Source organism: Plectropomus leopardus, chromosome 22, assembly GCF_008729295.1.
Source record: "Plectropomus leopardus isolate mb chromosome 22, YSFRI_Pleo_2.0, whole genome shotgun sequence".
Lineage (NCBI taxonomy): Eukaryota > Metazoa > Chordata > Actinopteri > Perciformes > Serranidae > Plectropomus > Plectropomus leopardus.
In genome coordinates this window covers 22,312,364-22,337,912 of record NC_056484.1, presented here as the reverse complement: position 1 = coordinate 22,337,912, position 25,549 = coordinate 22,312,364, and the positions used below count along the sequence as shown (strand labels likewise).

At 39.6% G+C, this 25,549-nt stretch overlaps 1 protein-coding gene across 1 annotated transcript in view; it reads right to left on the bottom strand.

Moving 5' to 3' along the window:
- The window catches only part of tmem178b (transmembrane protein 178B), a 142,050-nt gene that overhangs the window by 67,925 nt on the left and 48,576 nt on the right, over positions 1–25,549 (bottom strand). The window contains exon 3 of the mRNA XM_042511304.1: positions 2,359–2,472. Coding sequence (XP_042367238.1) covers positions 2,359–2,472 — 114 coding nt within the window. The remainder of the gene's footprint in view (positions 1–2,358; positions 2,473–25,549) is intronic.

Genomic DNA, 25,549 nt, shown 5'->3' with positions numbered 1-25,549 from the left:
ATGTGGCAGTTTTGACATTTCTAGTGTATGGTACAACCTCATAGTCTGATAGTATGAGATAAGATATGTAGCATTCAGCTTCTGGGGACCATGCATATTTATAGCAGTTTTGAGGTCAGTGATGGATATCTTGTCTTTGGCAAAAGTTGAGATCAAAGGCAAATATTTTGTTCTGGAACAAACTCTTCAATAGACGCCTAGATTTATGTACAGATGGACACAAACAACCAATGGAATACCACAAACCCTTAGAAACTATGAAAGAATAATGATTTTTGCAGAGAAGTGGCCTAAAAGTGCATAATTAATTGCAAAAATCTTGGGCACATAGATGGTTTAAGTTCTGCAAAAACCTGGAGATATAGACAAACAATGTAAATCCCTCAAAATGGTAAAAGCCAAGGAGTCATGAAAAGCATCCATCCACTGAGAACCATGAATGAGCTCAGCAAATTTTGTGACAATCTTCCCAAATATTTTATTGGATATCTTTCAGCCAAACTTGACTTTCAACATCTGAGACCTGAAGCAGCATGGCAACCAACTGGGGTCCAGAGGGAAACCTGTCTCTCACCTGAGTGAGTGAGGATAAGCTCCAGTGGCCCACGACACTCCAGTGAATTGGTATAGCTAAGGGAAGGTGGCAACCTAATAGTGCCTCTAAAAGACAGGTTAGGGCTCACCAAAAACACCTGGATTTATAGAGTCAAGCCTGATAGTATTCTTCCTCTGGGGACCATGAACATCCACCAGCACATAATTTCAGTTTCAAAGTTGACTTTTCAGTCATAGTCATTGTACTAAACGGTATTTAAACTGATTAAAGCAGAATGTCCTTCCCCAAGATAATACAGCATAGGTTTTTTTGTACAAACAGCTTACCATGACTTATTTTTACCACCAGGCAAGGATGGGTCAAGCAAACACAGGACTTTCAACCAGTTTAGGTTAGGTACTATTTACATATAACAAATGCTGGGCCGAGGACCTGAAATTGGGTAACAGTACCCTGCGTTACCTTTTATCAGAACTTTACTTTCTCTGTAACAACAAAAAACAATTCTGAACAAGCTGCATGGATAATGAATTGGACCAAAAAGCAATACTGCTGCTCTGCTCTTTTCTAATCACACAAAGAGCTAATCTTCTGTCTCAGTCTGTCTGCTCAGCTAGCAGTGATATGGCTTGCCGAGAAGCTGACAAAGCACAGTGACGAAGCAACCGACAGAGCCAAACTGCTTCGTGATGCGTCCGCCTCCTGTCCGTAGTTGAACCTGTTGGCTGCGGCTGATGACAGAGCTCTGTATAGCCACCAAACCTGGCTTTCAGGGTTTGGGGCACTTTGCGGCTTTCTTGCCCTGATACGCTCTTAGGTACAGATGTTTGGCATGATACATTTAATGTGAATAGGTACTCTGTAGTACTAACATAATTCAGTCGCTACCCCTTAAAAGTAGCGGGTTTGGTGCCCAACCTGACACCCAAGAGAAGGGTGTTGTGTGCTGTGCGAAACAAAAAGTCAATGTTATTTTCACTTAAAAGTACAAGTTATCATTTAGCATATGTCACATTTGTAACATATGCCATAACATACATATTTTAACCAAAGTAATGCATTAGTGCTACAGTTTTACAATATTAACCAAGCTGTGACTGGTCATCTCTGGGGCACCACTTGCTCACCTGTGGAGCAGGCGTCTCATGTACAAGGACTATGTCCTTGCCAAATACTTTGTTCTGGAACAAAGTGGTGGACAGATGAATGGACAAATGCAGTTGGCCATAAGAGTACCATCAAGGGTTATTGATCATTGGCCGGCAAAATGGTCCAGCGCTTAAAATGATTGCACCGTACTGGAAATGTTGACACTTTGATTCCTGCAACAACCACGCTCCCTGCCCTGCAGCAACAAGCAACCTGCTCCAAAAACACTTTTGCTGTACTAACAGAGCAGTGAAAATAAATGGCACATCTTTATACCCGCAAAAAAATAAAGAACAAATCAGATAAAATGAAGGCTAAAGTCTATTGTAGCCTGTAGGTTTAATCACAATGAAATTTCCCTGCCTTTTTTTCAGTACCTTTGCTCTTGAATATTGCGACATTAACAACTGGCACTGTAAGCTCAAGGGAGTAAAGTCGATTAAATATAAAGACAGAGGAGAGCGTTGAATAAGTCTGCTGCTCATGGATTTCTTTGTATCTTCTTCTGTGATTTAAAAAAAATGTCTGTTACAATAAGCACTTCTCAGAAAAGTGGAACAAAATGTAATCAGCCAAAAGCATTTCTGTACACACAAAAAGGTACTCTATCGCAGGAGAAAGAAAAGACAAAAGAAAAGAAAGTTGAGACTTACGGAGGGAGTGCCACTCGTCCTGCCTTATTGTCTTGGTGATGTTGTAGGAGAGGTTTTTGGGTATCGTAGCCGAGGAGTAGTGATACTTGATGTAGGAGCACCTTGCAATGGAACCTGGGTAGAGAAGAAAAAGAAAATTAAATATAAAAAACCCTGACTCATGGGTCATTACATAAGATTGACACTGGTGACACTCAGAGTAGGAATGAATGGAACATTAAGATAACATTATTCCATAGTGTCATGATTTAGCCAGAGAGGCTATATCTGTCAGTTATTAATTAAACACCCAGACAAATCCCTCTTATTTCCTACAAACAATAGCAATCTGCCGTTGTGTGAGACCCTATTGTGTCGACGCTAAAGAACACGTTCGACATACATTTTTATTACCTACTGAGGCTGACACATCGGCTGTCAGAAAATTGGTATGTTCCTCAAAAAGTTATTAACTTATCAGTCAAGGGAGCCGTTCAATGTATAATTATGAACGTCTCTAAGAGTCCCCTGGCCTGGTGATGTGTGTGGGATTTCGAGATGAAATGTTTCACTGGCACTGTAGACCTGAATCAAACTGACAGTCAGAAAGATGTACAAATATAGAAATACTAAACCATAATGGTGGTAGATTTCAAAAAACAAAAAACAACATTTTCTAAGGGCTACAAAATGTTGATCAAGGTGACAGAATTGGATGGTGCTTAAACACTCAAAAACACATATGATTAGACTTTCATGACAAGTGACCTCTTATTGTGCAAATAATTATTCATGAATTCATTCATTTTCTTCTCCTTATCCTGGTCCGGGTCACAGGGGCAACAGGCTGAGCCTCTTGTGTGCCTGATATCATTCTTTTGGTCACTACCCAAAGCTCATGATCATAGGTGAGGATTGAGACGTAGATGGACAGGTAAATCGAGAGCTTCTTCTTTACCACAATGGTCCGGTGGAGTTCCTGCATCATTGCAGACACCGCACCAAACCCCCTGTCCATCTCAGGCTCCCTTCTACACTCACTCATACACAAGACCCCAAGATACTTGAACTCCCTCGCTTGGGGCAGCAACTCTCTCCCATCCTGAAGCGAGAAATTGACCATTTTCCAGCAGAATATATCATTCAGTGTGATAATGAAAGATTATGTCTGATTCAGTGGTTGAAATTTCATGGCAATGCATCTATGAGTTGTTAAATTATTTCAGTCCAGATCAAAGTGATGAACAAATCAACTGACATTGGCATCCAAAGAATCAATCATATAGCTTGTTTGCAATTATATCAATTATATGTGACCGATGACGCAGAAACATCAGATGGGGGCCAGGAAGTGAAGAACAATAGTTGGGAATCATTGGGAATGGAGAAAAGTGAATATGCTGAAGCCTTACATGGACCTGCATACAGCAGCTATCATCCGAAAATTTCTAGACACATTGGTTTATGATCCCAACACTTTATGGAAAAGTTATTTTTCTAAGGGTTGACAGATTTTCCTGGCATGGAGGCAATCGATAATACAAATGACCTAGTTATGCAGATCTTGGGGCTTATAACTATTTTGTGGTTTTTTTTTAGCGTCATCACTGTGGTTCTAGCAAGTTTTAGCCACCTAATGTAGGTGTTATTGTAGCGACCCATTGCTGTTTCCTTTGGGGACAGTGCGGCCAAAAGTGGCTGTTTTTAACCAAGACATTGCTGCTTTTTACTGCCAGGATGGTGCCACAGAAGAGGTTGTTTGTCATGTGCTACAAAAAGCTGAAGTTTGAAATCAAAGTTGGAAATAGAGGTCAATGATTTAAGTTCTTAGAAATAGTCTTAGAGCTACTGCTCAAATTTAATTAATTGAATTAATTAATTGTTTCAAATTAACCAGGCACTAACAACTCAGGCAGCAGAGTTATTTGGGTACTCTAAACCTCTACATTTTCTGTCATTTTTCAGACTGTAGTGTGACAGTATGGGCTAAAGCATCACAATAACAATCAGACATCTTACATCCATACGGAACCAGGCACTGAAAATAATGGCCTAATGACCTTTCCAGTGATATCACAGTCACATGATACATGATACACAGTACAATCTGCTTAGCTTTGAAAGATGTACTACTGTTTGTTTTCTCAAATTAGTTTTCATATGTATTAACAGTCCTGCCCCAGAGTCTCTTTTCAAAAAAAAGACAGCAACACAGTAACTAGGACCATGATGAATGACAACTGTAGAGTACCACATCGATCTAAATCAATCAGCTTTCTCCATAAAAGGCCGTCAAGTCTGGAAAACATTACTGACTGAAATCAAATTAATTCCGCACATAAAATCTTTTACAACAAAGGTCAAGTGCTGGTTAAAAGCAAACAAGAGCTGTTACAATTTTGAGCTAATTGTACTGTAAATTATTAGCTGACAGATGAGGTCCGGGGGTTGGATTTGTTTTAACTCATAGAATAACACTGATTTACTAATCCTGCTAGAGATGTCCTGGAGCCAAGTGGTCCTAGACCCCTTCAGTGCAGCTACAATGTCCCCGTTATGATTCACCTGGTGACCTTCCTACAGCCAATATTCCATGTAAATCTAGTGCAAATTCAACCCAATTTCCAGATAATCTGCAAAAGGAAATGTGAATTCATGAATTAAACCGTTTCGATCCACCAGTGTCATGTGAATACTAGGAGTATGCTGCATTAAGATTTTGATTCCATTTCACAATTGAACCCATTTTATTCAAGTGGAGCCCATATGGCTTATGCCAGGGACCACCTGGGTAGCAAGTGGGTATGGGCCCAAAATGGACATCTTATCTAGGGCCCACATGGATAAACCCACCCGTGGACAATCCCATATAAGGCCCAATTTTTCTAGCCCATTTTGTGGGCCCCACATACAAATATTTGCTGGGAAGATGTGGAGGACACAACAAAACAAGATAATAAAATTAAAAGAGCTACAGTCAAATCTAAAACAAGCATAAATTATGTGGAAATATAGCAGAAACATGATATTTCTTGACTTCTGTGACTTATTGTGTCATATTTTGACTTTTTGACAGAAATATTTGCAGTCAGTAGTGCATGTTCTTACCAAGACTATAATATTCTGGCTGGTGGAGAAAGAGCTGCTTCCTTTTGACACTATTACTGCATGTCTGCTCTAATTATCTCTGGCAAGGTTGTGTGGCTTACTGAAAATTGCATTATTGGAGTCCTAGGAGATTCGAACTGCACAAACAGAGACAACCAGGATAATACCCCCTGCCTTCCCTCTGTCCTGCAGGCTATAGCCATGTACACACACACACACAAACACACAAATGAAATAAACAAGCAAACCCAGGAGAGCACAACTGCTGACAATGATAATTACCCATACATGACTATCTCTTTATCAGTGAAGCCGTCAACACCCCATTGCTCACATCACACAGAGGGACTAGATATATTCGATGAAACCATGGTGCACATGATTGTGCAGTATACATCTGAAAACACTACTATTACTAACAATAGTCAAACATTTCTGAAAAGCTAAAGAATGTTTCAAAACCTTGAATAAAACTATTGAATACAGATTGATATTTAGTTTCTTGATTGATATTGAGTTTTTCTGTTATTAAGCAACCCAATCATCAGAAAAAAATGATGGCATAGTTCATTTCTGCAAACCACAGCCACATCACAGTTGTACGTTATTATGTTGCAGACATGTTGAAACAGCATTTCAATAATACTTTGGTTAATGTGTGGTTAGGTTTAGACACAAAAACCGCCAGGTTATGGTCAGGGGTTCAAAGCTAATGCAGATCAAGTAAACTATTAATTCACAGAACAACTGTGGTTTGTTGCATGTATTTAGGGAATAAATGAAGTAAAAAGTACAATAATACCCTCTGGAGTGTTGTGAAGTAGAAATAAAAAGGAATGCAGAATGAAAACAAGTCAAGCATAAGTAGAGAAGTACAGCTGAGTGAATATGATTGGTTGTTTATGTGTTACCTACATTACTGTACAAATCATTAAGGTTAAGGCTAAAAACAACTACATTTTGAGAGTACTTTAGTTAACAGTTATAGTAAACCTAAGACTATAATTAACCAAAATACCAAAATGCATGCACAGTGCAAGTGAAGTGTCAGCTTTTTTGTACCTTGTGGAGACGACACAAGGATATGCAGCAGACAGACAATTAAAAAATGCAACTAACATGCCTGCTGTGACACACAATGGTCATTCAGCAGAAATGCCTGATGTCTAGCCTTAGCCCACATTTCCAACAAACATTTTTGTTATATAGTAGTATCCTTACTACAAGTCGGTAACCCTCACGGACCTGTACCTTAACCTTAGATCTGTTTTGTGTTTCCACTACAAACAGTACTCTTACATATAGGCAGGGTTGTAACATGATAGCAACAGCTGCATCACTGTTCCATCTAGCTCTTGATGTACTTTGTCCTCATTGGCAATGCAAAGGAACATCTGCCCCATGTTGATCGTCCACAGAATGGGGTTGCACAACATCATTTAAGAACAGAAAGAGTACTGGTGTGTTGGATATTTTAAAAAAAGTGGGTTGTGCATTGAGATTTTGTCGAGCAAGAGTGATAATTCTCTCTTGACCAACTGACAAACTGCAATGTTTCTAGCTCTATCTTCTAGTAAACAGATCAGTTAGGTAGGTTCCTCAATAGAGAGGTTATGTAAAAATGGGATGGAACGGAGTTGTATTAGTACCATCCACAATTTTTCACAATCGAAATGCAAAAAAATAACCATTTAAATGAATCACAAACCAAACTGAACCAGATTGCTTGATAGCAATGCTGCTTTACATTGTTTGGTTATCACTGATAAGATCAAGCATAGAAGCCACCATGGAGGCCAAAGCTTAATTGTCTCATGGCCAACGCCCCTAAATGGTACAAGAAAACTCTCTAAGCTCGTGCCTCAATAGTTGAATTTATAACTCCTAGTTTGAGCCTTGGTGGTGGTTTCATTAGAAAGAGATTAATGCCCAAGGACACTTTGATAGGTAGGACACGAGGGGATCAAACTGCCAGGCCTTTGATTAGTGGACAACCTGCCCTACCTCCTGTGTTGCCCTAGGAGGGTGACGAACCACCTCTCTCTACTGTAAGTTTAATTTCAACCACACTGCCTCCATGCTCTTCATATCTCTTTTTAGGTTGATCTGCTCTGACAATGTGCCACCACATAATTGCAGACTCTCTTTGCGGTTAGCACGAAACTCCCCTCTGTGGTCCCAAGCTCCATAAAGTAAGTGCAACCATGGCACTGAAGGAGAGTGCAGAGTTGATCAATTTATGTGTTGCATTGAGGAGAGTTTTGGCCTATTTCAGTAACTCACTAATTGCAACTGACCTCATCAACATATTCACCAACTTAACAACTTATTCATCAACATATTTTTTTCTCGCATTTGGTTAGTGCTAATTTTGGAACCTAGGTTGATAATATGATTTTACTGAGGCCTATGCCCATGCTTGTCTTAACCACAATAAAACCTTGAGTGGAATACTCATAGTCTGGTAACTCTCGTGGTAAATGTCATTCCATTCATCTCCCCAGGAAGGTGCTTCTGTTTAGGAGTACAATCCAATAAATGATAACCCCTTTGTCCCTTAGTGCATGGCATCATAATGCAACATTGATTAATCAATGATGTTCATGTGTAATCCATGTTCTCAGTGAAAGCTTGTCTTAAGGGCTCCACAAGGCATCTCGTGTTGCCTCAGAGATGCTTCCCATGTATATTGCTTGATCTTGCCTCTAACTCAGTGCCAGATCCCACTGGCTTTAGAACAAAGACTATCGATGTTATGGCAAGAACAGAAAGGTACCTAGCGATGATCCCTGTTGCGCAGTAGAATCATGGAGCTGGTATTAATTTTCCGTATGTTGGAGGAATCCTCTGAGACCTGGAGAGATTTCAAGTAGGTCAATAAAACGGATGACCTTGACAAGGGGCTCATCAGTGCATACTTGCACTGGGCTTTTGTTTCCCAACCAGCACTAATTTGAACCCAGCTCACTACTGCTTAACAAGCCCCCACTCACATACAGATATTAGATGAAGAAGCCACAAGAGGAGACAATCCACAGTGCAATTTATGTGCACTGACATTGTAGGTTTTTAAAATGCTGTTCCCTTGCTGCAACATGGACAGGACTGGATGTGCTGTTGAAGAAGTACTTGGGTTTTAATAGTGGGAAGTGGGGAATGAGGGCCCTGTCCTGACAAGTGGTCAGAGTCCATTAAGTCAAGAGATTTTGACCAGATGAAAGCAGAAAACAGCCATTTCCTCCTGCACATTTCTCATCCTCATCCATCTCTCAAATCGAAAGTGTTTGTCCCTCATGCAGGGAACCAAAGACACTGGCTTGTAAGAATCTAAAGTTCTAGAAATCCCCATTGGTAGTGAGCGCTATAGACAAGGCAACCAAATGCTGACAAAACACAGATAGCTCATTTTCCTCATGACATAAGTCAGACAGCAGGTTAACAAGTTTTCTTGTCTTGTTCGTAGCTTCAGACTTTTGCTGCAAACGGCATGAGCAAAAGAAAAGAAAAGAAAATGTTGGCATTGTATGTTTCTGCTAACAAAGAATTAGTAACATTTGCAGATTTCATATGTATTATATCAACAGAAGATGGAGGGGGTGGTGCATGGCGTGACACCTCGGCTAAATGCCTGCAAAGTTGCAGACAACTGTTCACAGTGGTATAGTGGAGGGTATACGTAGGTATATGGGGTATACCCACCTCATTATCTGGCCCTATCAGCCAACAACAGAGATTAAAAAAGACAAGCACATCCTATAGTGGGTGCTAGATCTAAGATAAACCAAAATGTGAAAAAAAAATAGAGGTCCGCACACCAGGTCTTTCTCTCTACACACTATATATACTATTTATTCTCACTACTTTTTATGTGATTTATGTATTTGTATTTACTCCCTCACCCATGATTGAGTGACTTCAGCTGTTTTTAAAGTCACATGACTGTTGACGTGTATTTAAGATGGCGACTCACTAGGAAACCTATGAGACTGAGGAAGAGTGTTTTTTTTAGTCACTTATTTTCGCAGAATAAAATCCTTTAAGGGGAGCTCCCTGGTGTGCAGACCTTTAGTTTTTCACCTATCGGCCAAATAGCATTGGAGTTTATAGTGGACTATAACCACTTCCTCCCTGGTAACTTACCCATCTACCTAGTAGCACAACAAACATGGTTGTTTTTAGTGACCTGTTGCTCTGTTTCACTCAGTATCAAAACCCACTCTTCATGTAACCAACCAACCATCCTGACCTCTACCCTAAGTTTTCTTAATGACACAATATCATGCTACCTTACCTCTCCTGCTGAGAGAGACTGAGACTTTATTAATCACACAACCACAAGAGGTTGATTCCCAGAAAAACACTGATCATTTTAAGGGTTTGAACAAAGATTTACATCCCATATCATGAAAGTGTAATCAACAAATGGATGGTTTTAGCACTCCACATCACTAGGCACAATTGTACAGGCTGATGATAGAACAAAACAGGTTGTGTATCGCAAAGGGGTTTTTCCTCATGGAAGCATGAAACATGTACGCTAAATGTCACAGATCCTGTGTGCAATAATACATTGGTAAAGGGAAAGCTACAGGATTACCTTCCCGCCTTTACTTACAGTAATAAAGAAAGTAATGTACAGTCAATTTAATGGCAATCTGACCAATACATTTTGGCATAGTTTCCAAACTTTGGCCTTTGGGTGGTGCTTTACAAAAGTCACCAAATTCACTTGGAACCATCCTCAAGGTCCATAACATTTCATTTTATTCTTGCAAATAGCTTTCAAGCTTTCTTTTGTGAACCAAAAACATAGATGTATAAACCAATCAAAACTGCCATGATAGTACCCACCACTAGCGCAATTAATTATTTATAGGTGTTTTTCTTATAAATTGATATTGCAAGTCATTCATAGGCCTAGAGTTCCATATCATTACAAAAAGTCACGTTATTTATATAAAAAAGTGTTAACTACATGTCACATGAGGCTCATAATAATTAGATTCCTGCACTGAAAGCTTAATACAAAACTGTGAACAATAACAAATACACTGCTTCACAGTGTTGACAGAGGTTACTCTGAGTCACAAACATGTCTGCACTTTGATGTGAGGTCACCTTCATATATTTAGCTGTTGTACTGTAGCAGTGGATGAGTAAGCATAAATCTTGGCTCCATCATCACAATTCCCAGCTTTTTTTTGCCCAAATAAAGCTTACATTTGCCACACTTCCACATGCACGCTCTATATAATCATACCACCTTGGAAAAGTGACAGTGCCATAGTGCAATGTCGCAGAACTAATTAACCAAGCGTCTCTTTATTTCCTCTGCAGAGCCATTGATGATGTGCATAAAGTGACTTGTTGTTTCCCCCATGACAGTTTTTAATAAAACAGAGGCAGAAGTCGCCACACCACAGCCAGCACTCTCTCTAAGGAGAGGAGGAGTGAGCTGATGCTGGGCTTTTCCTCCCCCAGCCCTCTCACAGAGAACACTGGGTGTCAGATAGAAGGGATTCATCATGCGTGTGCATTATGCTGAGAGGATGATCTGTCAATAGCTTGTCTGACAAGAGACACTCTCAGATGGGCTGGAAGTGGACATCTGATAAGTGATTTCAGTATTGATCAGCTCAATCTGCACAACTGTACAGCAGCTGTTGGGAATGGTAGAGATCTATCATCAAGCATGTAGAGTTCTAACACTAAACTCAGGCTTAAGTTGATATTTTCATTATATCAAACCCAATTATTAGTAATTACATCCTGTCAGTGCATCTCTGTGTGGTTATTTTTCGTTGTTACTGGCAGAGTCTGTCTTTCCCGCACTGTATTCAAACTGCATAACCATACCCAAGGGATTCACATGATGCACTGATCAAATACAAAGGCATCTTTTTTTCTGTTCTATTTCTGACAGAACAGCTGTGCAAGGTGGATTCACTGCCTCCCTGTGGTCGATAAACGTGTCATCTTCATTTGAAGCCTAAAACCTGTATTACCCGGAAATCTCAATTAGTGATCAAGGCCTTTATTTATCTGAACTGCAGAGAAAACCAGGCCTAAGAGACAGACCTTCATTTTAAATGTCTTTTGTGTTATTGTTTCTTCTGTTTTAATTTGCTCCATGTGTACCTCTGGCTGTATGCTCATATGTATACCTGCAAAATGAAATGTACCATAATTAGAACATAACCCATGTAATCGAGAAGGCTGTGTCACATAACCAATAAGCTGACATGAGTTAAGACGGAAGTAGTATAAAGGACAGAAGTTCACTTTAGGAGGAAGATTGGTGTGGTGTTTGGATCAAACAACCCAGAACTTTCCCCAAGGAGACCAGTGTTCCTGTCCTGTGTGAAACCAAGTGAACTTTTAGTTATTTTAAGTAATGTTGTTGCTTTTCTATACCTAAACTCTGCAACTTGACTGGTCTGAACCTCACCTGTGTAACTTTACTTACCTGAACCTAAACTACATAACTTTATTTTTCAAAACTTATCTTACATTTCTTTCCTAAACATAACCTACATAGCTTTATTTTCTAAACCAAACTTTACTTGCCTAAACCTAACCTACTTAACATCACTTTCTGAAACTTAGAAGGCTTGGGCAACGCATCGACGTAATCAACAGAATCGATTACGTGAATACATCAATTCACATAACGCGTGTCGACGTGTCACACCGTTTTACACAGTGCACGAAATGAGAGCATGAGCAGCGCCAGGCGTGTTGTTTTTTTTGTTTCGGGGCTCATGTATCAAGTTAGAGAATGCACACTTCTCGCCCGAGCAGCGCTTGTCAGGCTTGTCAGGCTTAGTTGACTCTATACCACTTTATACCGTAGTTTAAAGTCTCTCTCTGTCACAGAGATGATGAAATACAAAGATGTTTGTTTTACCTCAACTTCCTTGCTACCCTTTCATAACAAAAGCTATCTGACTGTGTCTCTGTGGACAGAATGCCATCAGTTGCTGATACTATGCATTTTATTTTGAAACATTTACAGGACGGGGTTGTCAGCTGTGCAGGAGCTTGTATAACTTCATAAATGAGTGGAATATGTGCATATCAGCAGACAGCGGTATGCCTGAAGGCCCTGTTAAGGCTGGACTATTCTGATGTTCTTTTCGTAAATCTACACAACTGAAAATTTGTAAACCTAACCTTTGTAACTTGATGGTAAATACATAACGTGTTCACACCACTAGAGGGGCAATGATTTGTGAGATATCATACAAACTATTGTGTGTGCATTTTTGTTCAATATCATACCAGCAATAGTACAAAGGTACACTGATCTGTTGCCTTGAAAAATTCAGCATAATGCATGGTAATATAGTCATTTCCACAGCACCTGCTACTACTATCAGTAAGTCTTTAGAACTGCAACAATAAGAAGGCAGCATTTTAACAAAATGAAGGATCCACAATTTTTTAACAGCCTTCAACATCATCTCATGCCAAGTTCATGTCATATCCATGGTACCACAACCAACAAAATAGGATTTGACTGAAAACCAACCAAACATGGTTACATCACATAAGCCAAACCCTGTGATATAAAATAATGAAATTCATGGTATTTTTAACCCGCACATGGCCTACTAACTCTACAACCATGCAACCATCTTGAGTGATCCACAACAATTAATGTAAACATGCGACTCACTCCCACACCAAATATCCTATGAGATATGACCACAGTATTACAGAATCCAAACCAGTGGAGGTTTTTAAATAATTTATCATGCGGAAAATGATCACGATTCTCTTAGTTTTACAGCATTAACTAACAAAACGTAGGCTGGAGGGTGAGGACAAAAGCACATCCTGTGAACCCTCCATTTAGAGTGCATTTCCTAAATGTATTCATGCCTAAGGTAATCCAGTCTCAATTTAAATATCTGTAAAGGGAAAAGGCACCACACAATGCTCTTTAAAAAGCAGTGATCAGAGGCCTGGTCTCGACCATTTCCAAATATTTACCTGTGGAGGAGCAATTATGTATTCACTCCAAAACAAAGTCAACAAGTCTGGGTCACTGAAGATGTGAACTAACATGAGTCAACAGCTTTTTGCAGCCATGAGCAGCCGTTCCCACAGTGGCAGTCGTGTGACTCAGTTGTGAGCCTGGCAAACACACAGGAACATGTTGAGAGCGAGGAAACAGCACAAGAGACTTATGAAGACAAAATCTGGTTTTTATTCACCCAGATTGCACAGTGTGCACTAACTGGACATATAAAGCCTCCATGATTTGCGCATGTTGCAATGTCCTCTTGTAAAGCATATATCTGTGTTTTCAACACGTTCTCACTCCCAATTCTTCATAAATTTCACCAGACGTGTGACACATATTATGTATGTTACCTGACATGCAGGTCTAGGCGGTTCTCATTCCCAAGTTGTTATACACCAATGCTTTGTCAAGCCCCCCCGCCATGTCATACCTACACAAAAGGCACTCTTTGACATCTTTGTGCGGGTATAAGGAGTGTGAGACTCCCCACAGTGTGGGAGGGATAGTGGACAGACATACATTTTCACAAAAGAGACTTCTCTTTGTGTCCCCTGTGGAACCAAAGGTCAACCTTCTTTTAACGTAATGTTACATAACTTATAACTTAACGTAATTTTATGTATTTACATCAAATTGTGCATATTTTATCCCAAAACAGGATGTTGCTTTTTTTAAACTAACTGAGCAGTTTTGTTGACTAGACCCAACTGCAACAGTCTGACGTTAACCAACCGTTATGTGTTTCACCCAGGAGAGACACCCAGGAGGAGACAGCTGTGTGTCACATAGAGACGCTAAAGGGTGCCTAGTATGACAAAGCATCGGTATTGGATGATCTGATGTAAACACTCAACATTAACTTTTGGTTTCACACAGGACACAAACAGCAGTCTCCTAGGTGAAAGTTCTGTTCCAGCTTACTTGGAACTTCTCGCTCTTTACACCATGTCATTGCTATGAGTGGATTTACACTAGAGTTAGAGTTAGCTGGAAGCCCAGCACGTTTTCTACAGATTCTAAAGAGTGCCTTGCGTGTCAGAATCAGACACCAACAGTTGCTGACCAAGCTGTCGTATCTGACGCCCGGAAATAAGAGCGGCTTGCTGTTTTCATTTCTGCGTGTCTTTGTTGTGATCACAACCAATACCCTACACTCAAAACTGGCAGCCCAACTGTGCTTTTCTCTTTAAATTGGTAAGAATACAAGTTTGAGGCCATTTGGGGCCAGCATAAACAGAGTCCATAAATGAACTTATGTCAAATATGTTAGCAAATAGTGAAGTATTTCCTACGGACACGTCAATCTAAGCCTTCATGTAGAGTCAAGTTGATGTCTGCCTGATAAAGCTAATAGTTTTTCACTTTAAGAACTACAGATGACCCATTGAAATTCTTCAAATAGACAAAAAAAGAAAAAGATTACAAACCTTTCTTGATATTAACCTCCCAATTTGCAAAATGACACTTTGTAATTTTGTAATCTACTGCATGTCTTACTTAAGACTGGCCTGAATTATACAGTCCTAAATACACAAATCCTGAAAATTAGATATCATTGAGTTTACTCTTGAACCACATCTATATACAAGTACTAGAACGAAACTCACCTAAATTGAAATGAATAAAGAATGCAAAGTCTTTAAAACTAAAATGTGGTGTTAGTTAGGAACACTGTGCTTTGCTGCATTAACCTTAATGATGCTTAAATAAAGGCATATTGATAATAGAATAAAAAAAAACACATTGCCACCTGTAAATTATATTCAAAATTTCTTTCTGCAAATTTTCATAAATAAAGCCCTTCTTTTGGAAGCGTTTGAAAGATGCAGTCCACACAGAGTGCTTATGCAGCACAAAATCATTACTCATTGAATCAATATGTTAACTGAGCGTTAATTTCATCCGAAATTGAGCATCCACACCCGTGTATATTGCAAATGAATGGGCAGCAGCATCACACACTGTCAGGACGTGGCTGTGCGTGATGTGGGAGTAGAGAGTAAGGATGAGGAGTAATCTGATGCCAGCCTTGTGTGATACATTCAATATCCTTTGACATCAATCACCATCTGCACTTCTCGGCCCGAAGCCGCAGCGCACTTTCACCGTTTGATTTCCTGACGAGCGAACGCTGCATTAACCTCTCTGCTGCTCGTCTCTGCACACGACGACACCCAAGGAGGCCTAATCCCAAACCTTGGGCTTTTGCACTGGGAGACTCATTACATTACACAACATTACACCCCTTCACAGAAAAACACTCCTTCCAGTGCTGAGGCCAGGGTATATTGCACCCGCTCTCCCAAATGGATTTCTAACTCAGTCATTTTAGCCAAATTGCCCTTCAGCCTTCTGCAAACATCTCTGAGCCAGACACCATTTCCTCTGTGTTACTGATTGTGACTGGAAGTGATTGCACTGAAGGTGTGGGACTGTGTGTGTGTGTGCTGTGTGTATGTGTTATTGTACCTGCCCATGTAAGTGTATTGTATTTCAACTGTCTGGATGTATGCACAGTGGCCATCATATTGCAGGGTTCATATTTTGGGCTCAGAGCAAGCAGCAATGGAGCCAAAACGAATGGCTTTTGATCTCTATAGCGAATTTCAACATTCATGACAACTGGAAAGGGAACGGTATGGAGGACTGAAACTGACAAAATCAAAAATAAAAAAATAAATGTGTCAATAAATAAATGAAAATGCCAAAACCAATAGGTGGAAAGTTGACAATGGCACATAGGTCAGCCCGCCTCATTTGCGAAATGAAGTGGGAATGCATGTGGAAATGTAGGTGGAGAAGGAGAGATAAATATGTTTGAGGAAATAAATGGCGGGGAAGCAAATGGGAAAAATAATACATAAATAAATGTATTAATAAATACAGAAATAAATAAATGAATTTAAAAATGAATAAATAAATAACAAAATAATTTTGTTATTTATTTATTATTTTGTTTTTTATTTATTGCTGATTTTCTGGAAATTTAGTAATTTCTATCTGGTAGTATTTAGTAATTTCTTGCTAATTTCTTGAGCCATTTTTGGTTGAGTTTTGTTGGTCAAAATTCAAGCACTTCGCTGCAGGTTACAAAGATCAGTACCAATTAGGAAGCTTGTAAAAAAATAAGAATAAGGGTGTGAGTTCACTTCCGTCATAATCTGACAATATTTACTAGATTTCAGCCATTACCAAATGTGTAAAGCAATGTAGTGATAGCTCACTGATAAGTAGAAAAATTGCTAGCGGCGTCACATGAATGCAATATCAGTTGGACTGATGCAGGGTGATGGTTATGGGTAGATCAAAGTCAGACTACTGTACCAGCATGTTTTATACTTTTTTAACACACCAGAGGGACAGAGGGACATATTCTTTGTGTGTTGAGGGATGGCAGGGCCCAGGGAACATTGTAACACTACCTGTCCACTGGGCAGACAGAAACTGATATTGATCTACTTATGTGACTCTGGGTAAGATAGCAAACAAGAGGATTTCCCCACTGGTGCTGTATTGCTTTAAACCTCAGAGGATTTTATAGCCAAGAACAAGCAAAGGACACCACAAACTTCCTGTGTCTTACAGAAAAAGTTAACAGACTGTATTTTACATCAGCTTTGGGATGCTGCCAGTCAAAACGTACTTGCTTATTGAAATTGCTTAATGACTTCCGAAATCAGTTAGGAGTGAAGGTGGAGGAAAAAAAACCTTTAACAAATAGTTGCTGTTGCCTTTTTACCCATTACAAATGTATTTCCTGCCTGTAATGGGGGAATATCTGGATCCAGAAGCTCTTACCGGAGCTGAGGGACATGCAAATCAATCACTGCTGCTTTTCATTCAGATGCAAACAGTATTTTTCATCCTTTCACAACACACCCAATTACGCTCAGAAATGCAGAAACAGAATGATGTGAGTGAGCGAGCGGTAGTAAACAACAGTTGTTAGTGCTGCTTGATAGGTAGAGGGCTGCAAACAAGCGGCAGATATCTGAATTGGCATGCAAACTGTTAAATTGTTTGCATGTTTGTTCAAATGCAATGCATGATTTTACCTCTGAGTGTGTGTGTGTGTGTGTGTATGCGTATGTAAACAGGCATAATAAGGCATAATGTTACATAACTTACATGTGGACCTTGCGTAGGCAGAAGGCAGTGAGCAACAAGATATGGCCCCAAATAACAGCAGTAATAGTTTTTAAAAAAGAGAGAAAAACAAGGGTCCACATTTGCTAGAAATCAGGCAAAAAATTAAATTAAAAAACTAAAAAGAGAAAAGGACATGACAATTGCTGAGAATTATATACATTCTTTTTTTTTTTAAATATTTAAAGACATGAAAATCGCTTAGAACTGTTTTAAAATACATATACATTTTTCTTTCAGTACCATAATTTGAAATATGTGAAATTATGATAATTTTACTTTTCCCCATTTTATGGATAATCCACCTTTTTTATTTTAAAAATTAATTTTCAGGTCCTTCTCTTATCGCCTTCTACTAACATTGTCTTTCTTGCCAGGTGTTTTTTTTTTAACCCTTTATTCACTATCTACTGCATATATATAACCAAATACAAAGTCAGCAAAGTGATGACATTAGATTGGAAATTGCATAAAGAAAGAAAGCAACAAAAATAATAAACCTAAATATACTACAAAAAAAAAAAGAAAGAAAAGAAAACAAAAGACAATTAAAACAAATAAGCAAATAAACAAACAGAGTATTGATAGCTTGGGTTTAGTTACATTTCATATAAGAATTTTGCAGCATAGGTTTGTTTTGGGGTTTTTAATGCGTTTTGTTTATGCCTATGCACATTCACTTTAGCATCTATGTCTGAAGAATTTGGAAATGAGAACGGATTGATTTTATTGCTAATGACTTCAACTTTTCATTTGTTTTGTGTTCCGTCTCCTTTTTAAAGATACATTGTCTCGCTTCAAAGTCACTGTTCTATATTCAAGTATTAAAAAAACAGCAGACGGGCAACAGCAGCATTTTGGATATAAGCAGCTGTCAAAGTCACACTCTCCTTTTCACCACATCGTTTCGTTCTTATTTCAGAGCTCATCAGTGTAACGCTGTTCAGCTGCCAACTCTCATATCTCACATTTCAGAGCCTCTCATCAGCGCATGGATATGAGGAAGAGGGGAACTTTTCAAATCAAGTGATATAAAACCAGATATATTCACTGCCATAGAAGTTCACTAAAGCAAATTCAGGAAAAAACAAACATTTGTATAAAAGCTTTAGTGAGTACTGTATTCAGACTGGGAACATCCCCAGTGGAGACCTGAGCCAGCTGTCTTGGCGTGTTTCATGCGTGCCCGTGGCAGATAGTTTGGACAGCTCGCTGCCAGATGGGAGGTCCTGCTACAGTTCAAGCCCTGCCTGGCCTCATTTTTAAGTGACCCACTTCGTCTCTCCCTACGTCCCTCATCCCACACCCAAACCCACGGGATCAGTATGGTGAGCGGGCAGAGAGGCAGCACACACAGCCGTCCTGATGCTGCGCTCTCTCCCAGCTGGGAGGATGCACGGGGCCAGATGGGGCTGGAGGCTTTAGAAGGGTGAAGGCAGGAAGGGGAGGGGGGCCTGACCACCGTGTGTTCACAAACACCAGCTGTCTGCTGTTTTACCTCTATCAATATCCTCACACAACAAATCTACGGCTGCATCACGGTAACTGTGAAGACAGCTGTGTATGTGTGTCTAACTACCTTCAGGGACATCTTTCAGACTAAAGAGCAGTTAAGAACCTGAGCGAATTAGGTTGTTTTGTTTTTTTGTTTTTTGTTTTATTTTTTTTTTTCAAAAACGTGGGGAGAAGGCAACAAGCAAATTGACAAGACATGGCCTAAGAAATTTGCATTTTTTTTTTATTATAAGAAAATTACATATTATATAATATATAAATATTTATTTTTCATATTTTCTTTTTTCCACTAACATAATTTAAAATATATTATTATTATTGTTGTTGTTGTTGTTGTTGTTGTTGTTGTTGTTGTTATTATTATTATTATTACATTGAGGTTTTCTGGACATTTTTCCCTTTTTTTGGGATAATCTTCTGATAATGTCGCCTCTTTTTTAAAACAAATTTTTGGGTCATTGCGATTTCTTGCAAGACTGGTCATTGCCTTTTGTTCCTATGTATTTTTAAAAAACATTTAAGAAATCAAACCTATCAGGTCAGGTTTCAAATGGTCAAATAGTTTGTAAAAGATGTCTGAACGCAGCACAAGAACCAGGCGGGAAATCTATGCCGTTATTATGCCTTGCCATTCTTTAGAAAAGGTACATCACGCCTTTAAGGCAGCATCAGAGGTAGTAACGTCACCAAAATGACTTCTCTATAAAAAGGACAGCCGGCAGGACATTGTCATGGGCGAGACGGATGTAATGTATTGATGATATCTTATGCAAGCAACCCATTCCTAGAATATTAGGAAAGCAGCCAACAGCAGTTAGCATCTAACTTAGAGAAGAAGAACAGCTGAAAAGTCTGTAAATTGGGAAAACAATGAGTTTTACCCTCTGAGCAGAGGATGAAATCAGTCGCCATCTAACAGAGACGGTAAATAATTGTTATGCCATTGTTATTGTTTAGAAAGCACTGGATTTCACACTAGAGGCAGATGCTGTTGTGTTACAATCCGTGCCTCTTTTGCTTCCACGATGCTGGCATGCTGTCTAAAATCCCACACTGGAGCAACATGATGCCATTGATGTTTGGTTCTGCATTTGGTAAAAAAAAGCAAACGTGACATAGTAGGGATCTTTTTTTACAGCTCTAAAGTGTGATCACTGTGTAAAAAGGGCTTGTCTTATGTCACCAGAAGTGACATAAGTAAATGTGTGTGTGTGTGTGTGTGTGTGTGTGTGTGTGTGTGTATGTGTGTTGCTGTGACTCCACACAATTTGAATAGCTGTGAAAGGAATAATTGCCACTACTTAGACACCATGTAACACCTAACACTTTGGAGACTGCACTGCCAACCTCCTGTAATGTTATGTATCGAGGAGAATGAATAACATATAAGAAAGTGATAACAAAATATTGAAGTGTCTGTTCACCCTAATATCACTATCTTTCCTGCATGACTAAACCAAACGTTGGGGCTAATAGTCCTGATGTTTGCACTACAGCAACCGTCTGAAGTTTAAAACTCAATAATAACTCAGCCGTACCTGCTACAAATTTGCAATTTTCACCAAAACGTAGCACCAATTGAGCGGAAAATGTTCTTCCTTCAGTCTGGCAGGCATTACAGAGCCATCATTCTGTTTTTCTATAAACGGCAAACTAATTAAACCTTTCTCCTCCTACATTTTTTGCTAAATTAACACCAAACTTGCGACACAGCATCTACAGACTGTCTGACACTGAAAGTCAATGAAAATAAAAGCATCTTTCAACATTAATTTCTAAATTGTTCTCTGTTAAAAACAAAAAAAACAACATTATAGACATCTCTACATTGTCTAGATCACTGGCTCTCAACCTTCTCATAAGGGAACCCTTTTCTATCAGAATAAGTGACATAATTCATGCATATTTCATATTACATTCAATGCATAACAACAACAGCACAGAGCAGCAGATGCACTTAACCATTATCCCTAATAATGCATGCAGTAACTGCAGGAAATTGTGGAAAATGCATGATTTGGATGAATTATTGATAAATTTTGAAAATTTTCTATCATTGTTATGTTTCTTAAACAATGCTATGCACCTTAAAGGCTTCTTTTTGGACAAATTCGGGGTGTTCTCCTTGACACCTGACCATTGTTCCATTAGCTTTTGGCTGATTTATATAACATGACAATGTTGTTAGGCAGAAAGGTCAGTGACAATATTGAATCTAAACATTAAAAAAAAGTATTTCATTTAGTTTTCTTCACAGAAATGAAGAAATTATTTTGCTTATTGTTAATATGTTTTAAAAGTTTTCTTACATCCCCTAAAAACAAGTATGAAGGGTTCTTTTGTTTTGTTTTCTTTTTTTTATCGAAATGCTCCGAACGTTTCAAAATTAGGTTTAGGAACTAGATCAGAACCAGTTCCATGTTGGTGGAAAAGGGGTACCAGTAGGGTTTGGGTGCCCCAGGTTGGGAACCAGTGGTATGAAGTACAAAAATTCCCAGAATTTTGTCTTTTCTTCTTTTTGGAATTAGTTTGCCTTTACATGTACGCTGGTGAATGTCAAACTCATAGAGTGTTTGTACTTGGCAGGTAGTTCAACACGACCATGTCTTACACACTAAGGTTGTGAGTTTGAGCACCAGGTGATTCTGAACTAACCAAATACCAACTCAGACATAGGCTGTTCTCACACTTTGACTTGTCATTGAAGGAAACACATAGGTGTTACAGATTATACAAACAATGACTCGTTTTTTTTTTTCAGTTCTTCAGTGCAGAGAAAAGTTAGGTATCGTGCAGGATTCAAGGATCCTGAAATCAGAGCATCTAAGTGGAATTCAGCCATCATTATTTTCATTACACCTGTGTAATTCCTACTGTGACATGTCCAAATGTCTCCTGTCTCTTTAAAGCAGGGGCCCAACAATGATATCATTTTTAGAAATATTTTTTTATAATGCAACTGTGTGTGTGGTGGTTTGACTGTCTCCTTCAGTCAAACCAGTCCGAACTTTAAAGACTAATGTGTTTAAATCAGCATTTTCCTATTATCTCAGACTTTCAGAAGTGTAAAATGAATCGACAGTAAAGGAGTCCATCACAACATGTTGCTGTCAACGTTTAGCTGGCCTAATTCTGCCTCACACGGAGCTGTCAGACCCACTTCTGCAGTAATAACCAATTAAAGACAAGAAAACCTGGTGTTTTCCCCTGTGAATCTCAGTGGGATTTCATCACACCCCGTCTGTCGAAGCGACCGCTTTTCTAGCACCAATCCAAAGCTTCATAGCACACCTCCACTACAGCCAGACTGCAGGCGAGGGCTGTTACAGTGGGTCTGTTTGTGTTTGTTGATGCATTTAGTGCTGCAGGGTGAATAGGAATGGAAATGAGCAGGAGGAGGAAACATTACTACCAGAATAGACTGTCCTACTACCACACATGTGGCTGCTGTTTAACTGTACTGAAGCTAGTTACTGAGATTTGGCGGGTTATGAACAAGTCTATCCTAAATGACCCAACAAGACGTATGATTACTGACCTCAACAATGTGTAGAGAAAAAAAAAAAACAGTCTCCAACAGATGCTTTGTACGCTCTGTATTATTGCCGCTAAACACGTAACCAAGGAGGAATGACTGACCAGCTTGGGGCCTGTGTTTTAGGTACTGACAGCTGCAGTACTATATTCTTTATGAGTTTAATACAGTGGTTCTCAAACTTTTATTATTTTTTTTTATTTTTTACAATAAGCGCAAAACATTTTTGGTAGGAAAAAATTCAAAAGTGCAGTAATAAAGAGGTAAAAAGAGGTTTTCAAGTTTGGTATTTTGTTTGTTCTGCTGTCTTTTTCACCTTTTTTCTCCATGTTTTCAGCTACATTGTTACTATATTTTTTAAGACAAATCTTATTATTTTGTATGTAAATGAATATCCTTTTATGGTCAGTGAACAAACATGAGAGTTTGCTACGACAGTTTAGTTTATGGCAGCACAACAATTGCAAAGAAAATAGTTATATTGAATGTAAAATGCAGTCAGTGGAACACAGATTTACATTTTTTTTACACTTTTATTTAAAAATGGGTACTAGCACCCCTATTTAGGAAACACTGCCCGAAAGTACCCCTAGATGTAACCCTAACCCCATTTGAGAGATACTGCCCCAAAGTACCCCTAGGGGCACCAGTACCACTATTTCAGAGGCACAGGTCCAAAGTACCTTCAAGGGTACCCTTACCCCCATCTAAAAAAACACTGGTCCAAAGTAGCCCCTAGGGATACCCGTGCCCCCATCTGAGACAGACTGGTTCAAAGTAGCCACTAGAGGTACCTGACCCCCATTTGAGAAACACTGGTTTCTCCAAGGGTTCTCCAAGGGTTTGCGTTGCACCCATTGAAGAAACACAGGTGTAAAATAATAATGCTGTTTTTATAGTAGCCATTTAAAAAATCTTTCTGTCAGTCATAAGAAGAAAATCACTTTGTCTTTACGGGTGAAATAAAAATATAACCTCTTAGTTTGAGTTCAGGTCTCAAATTTGGAAGAACCATGATGGTTCAGTTGGGGCTGTTCTTAGAAGCGTGGGTGCGGTTGGGATCAGGTCCTAATTTTAGGCCAATGCAAGACTCCAGAGCTGTGGGGTAAATTCAAGTATTGTGTAGTAGTCTATTTCGCTTTGTTGAGAATGATATTCCGTCTTTGGAACATAGTAAACATGCAGATCTGCTGCAGAGATGAGGATTATGGTGTAGGAGGGGGTTGGGAAATTTTGATAGCTGGTGATACTTTTTTCTGTGACTTTAGATTCTATTGTAAATGCTGTGAATCCCGACAGCTGCTGTCCTCCATGCAGGAGCACCCTAGAGCCACCTTTGTAGTTCAGTCTATGATACACACACAGAATCAGAGGAGTGATCCAGTGTCAGGCACATTCTCCTCCACAGCCCACCAGTATGAAGGTCCCTATAGTTACCAGGCTGAATCACCGCAGTACAGTTCTGAAAAGACAGGACTCTGGTTGCTGATGACATCATCGCTGATCATACAGTGAGGTTGATTTTAGCACATCGCCCACACATCCTGCTGTCATTTTATGTGAAGGTCTTGGGGCTGCTTTTCAGTTTGGGCGCCAGCCCATCTCTCCCCCCCCCCCCCCCCCCCCCCAAACACGAAAAGCCAGCCATCTGTAACAGGGGGTCCTAAATCTTTCCCGAGGCTTTGGTAACGGAGAGTAATAATGGATTGATTGCAGCTTTTCCGTCCTCCCTCCTTCCTCTCCTCTACCGCTCCTTAGAGCCTGACAACGATAAAAGTCCACCATCTTCCTCACCTCACAGACGACAGAAGAATGAGAAACAGGGAGGGTGAGCAAGATATGAGCATTTCCTTGTATCCCACATTTTTCTATCGTAGGGCAAAATGGCAGATCAGTCAGTCATTTGTAAGTGTGTCCAACGCTAAATATAAATATACAAGCTATCCCAAAATTAAGCATCTGGTTTTTCGTTCAATTAGCTATACAAGATAAAGGATCCTCTCCAAATGTGTTGAACCCTGATCTTGTGCCACTACCAGACAAACATTTCCATTCGTTCACAAAAAATACTGTGGTCTAATAGCCATTGAATATAATGAGCAGATTCACTCCCCAACGGACACATCCGTTCCATTTCAGACACCCGGGAGTAGTTGTCTGTTAGATTGATACACCAAAGTATTGGACAAATTGAAATTTTGAACTGATGATGGTGCTAGATTAAGTCACAAAGAACATCAAGTCTATACCCAATGGCAGTGTAGTAAATTCAAGAGTTGTTCAGACATTTCACTCTAAACCACAAGTATCAACAAAACCCAGACAGCCAAAATGCTGCCTGGGTTTTGTTGAAATAAGTTGGGCATCAAATTGCCCGACTTGGCTTAGACTTGGGTTGATTTACGCACTTGAATTGGGCCAATAAACTGGCACCTTTCCGGCCGCAAACACTGCCATCACTGGGTGGTTATCAAAAATGACCTTGCTTTGCACTGGCCCAAATTTGGCACATCGGAGGAAAATGAGTCAGGCCGCATCTGGTTATCAGATTCGGCTAAGACTTGGGATAAATTACACCCCAGAATCAAGCAACATAAACTGGCCCAATTCCAGCTACCAACACTGTCATAGCAGGACCATTATTAAAAATGACCTAGCCTAGCATTGGCCACAACTCAGCAAGCCAGAAGACATGAGTTTGGCTGTCTGGTTGCCAGACTCAGCTGAGACTCTGGATGAATGACATCCCAGAACTGGGCCAAATAAACTGGACCGATTCCAGCTGCTGACCCTGCCATCGCTTGGCTGTTAGCAAAAATGGCTCGTCCCAGGATTGTCCAAAACACAACACGCCAAACAAAAAAAGTCAGGCCACATTT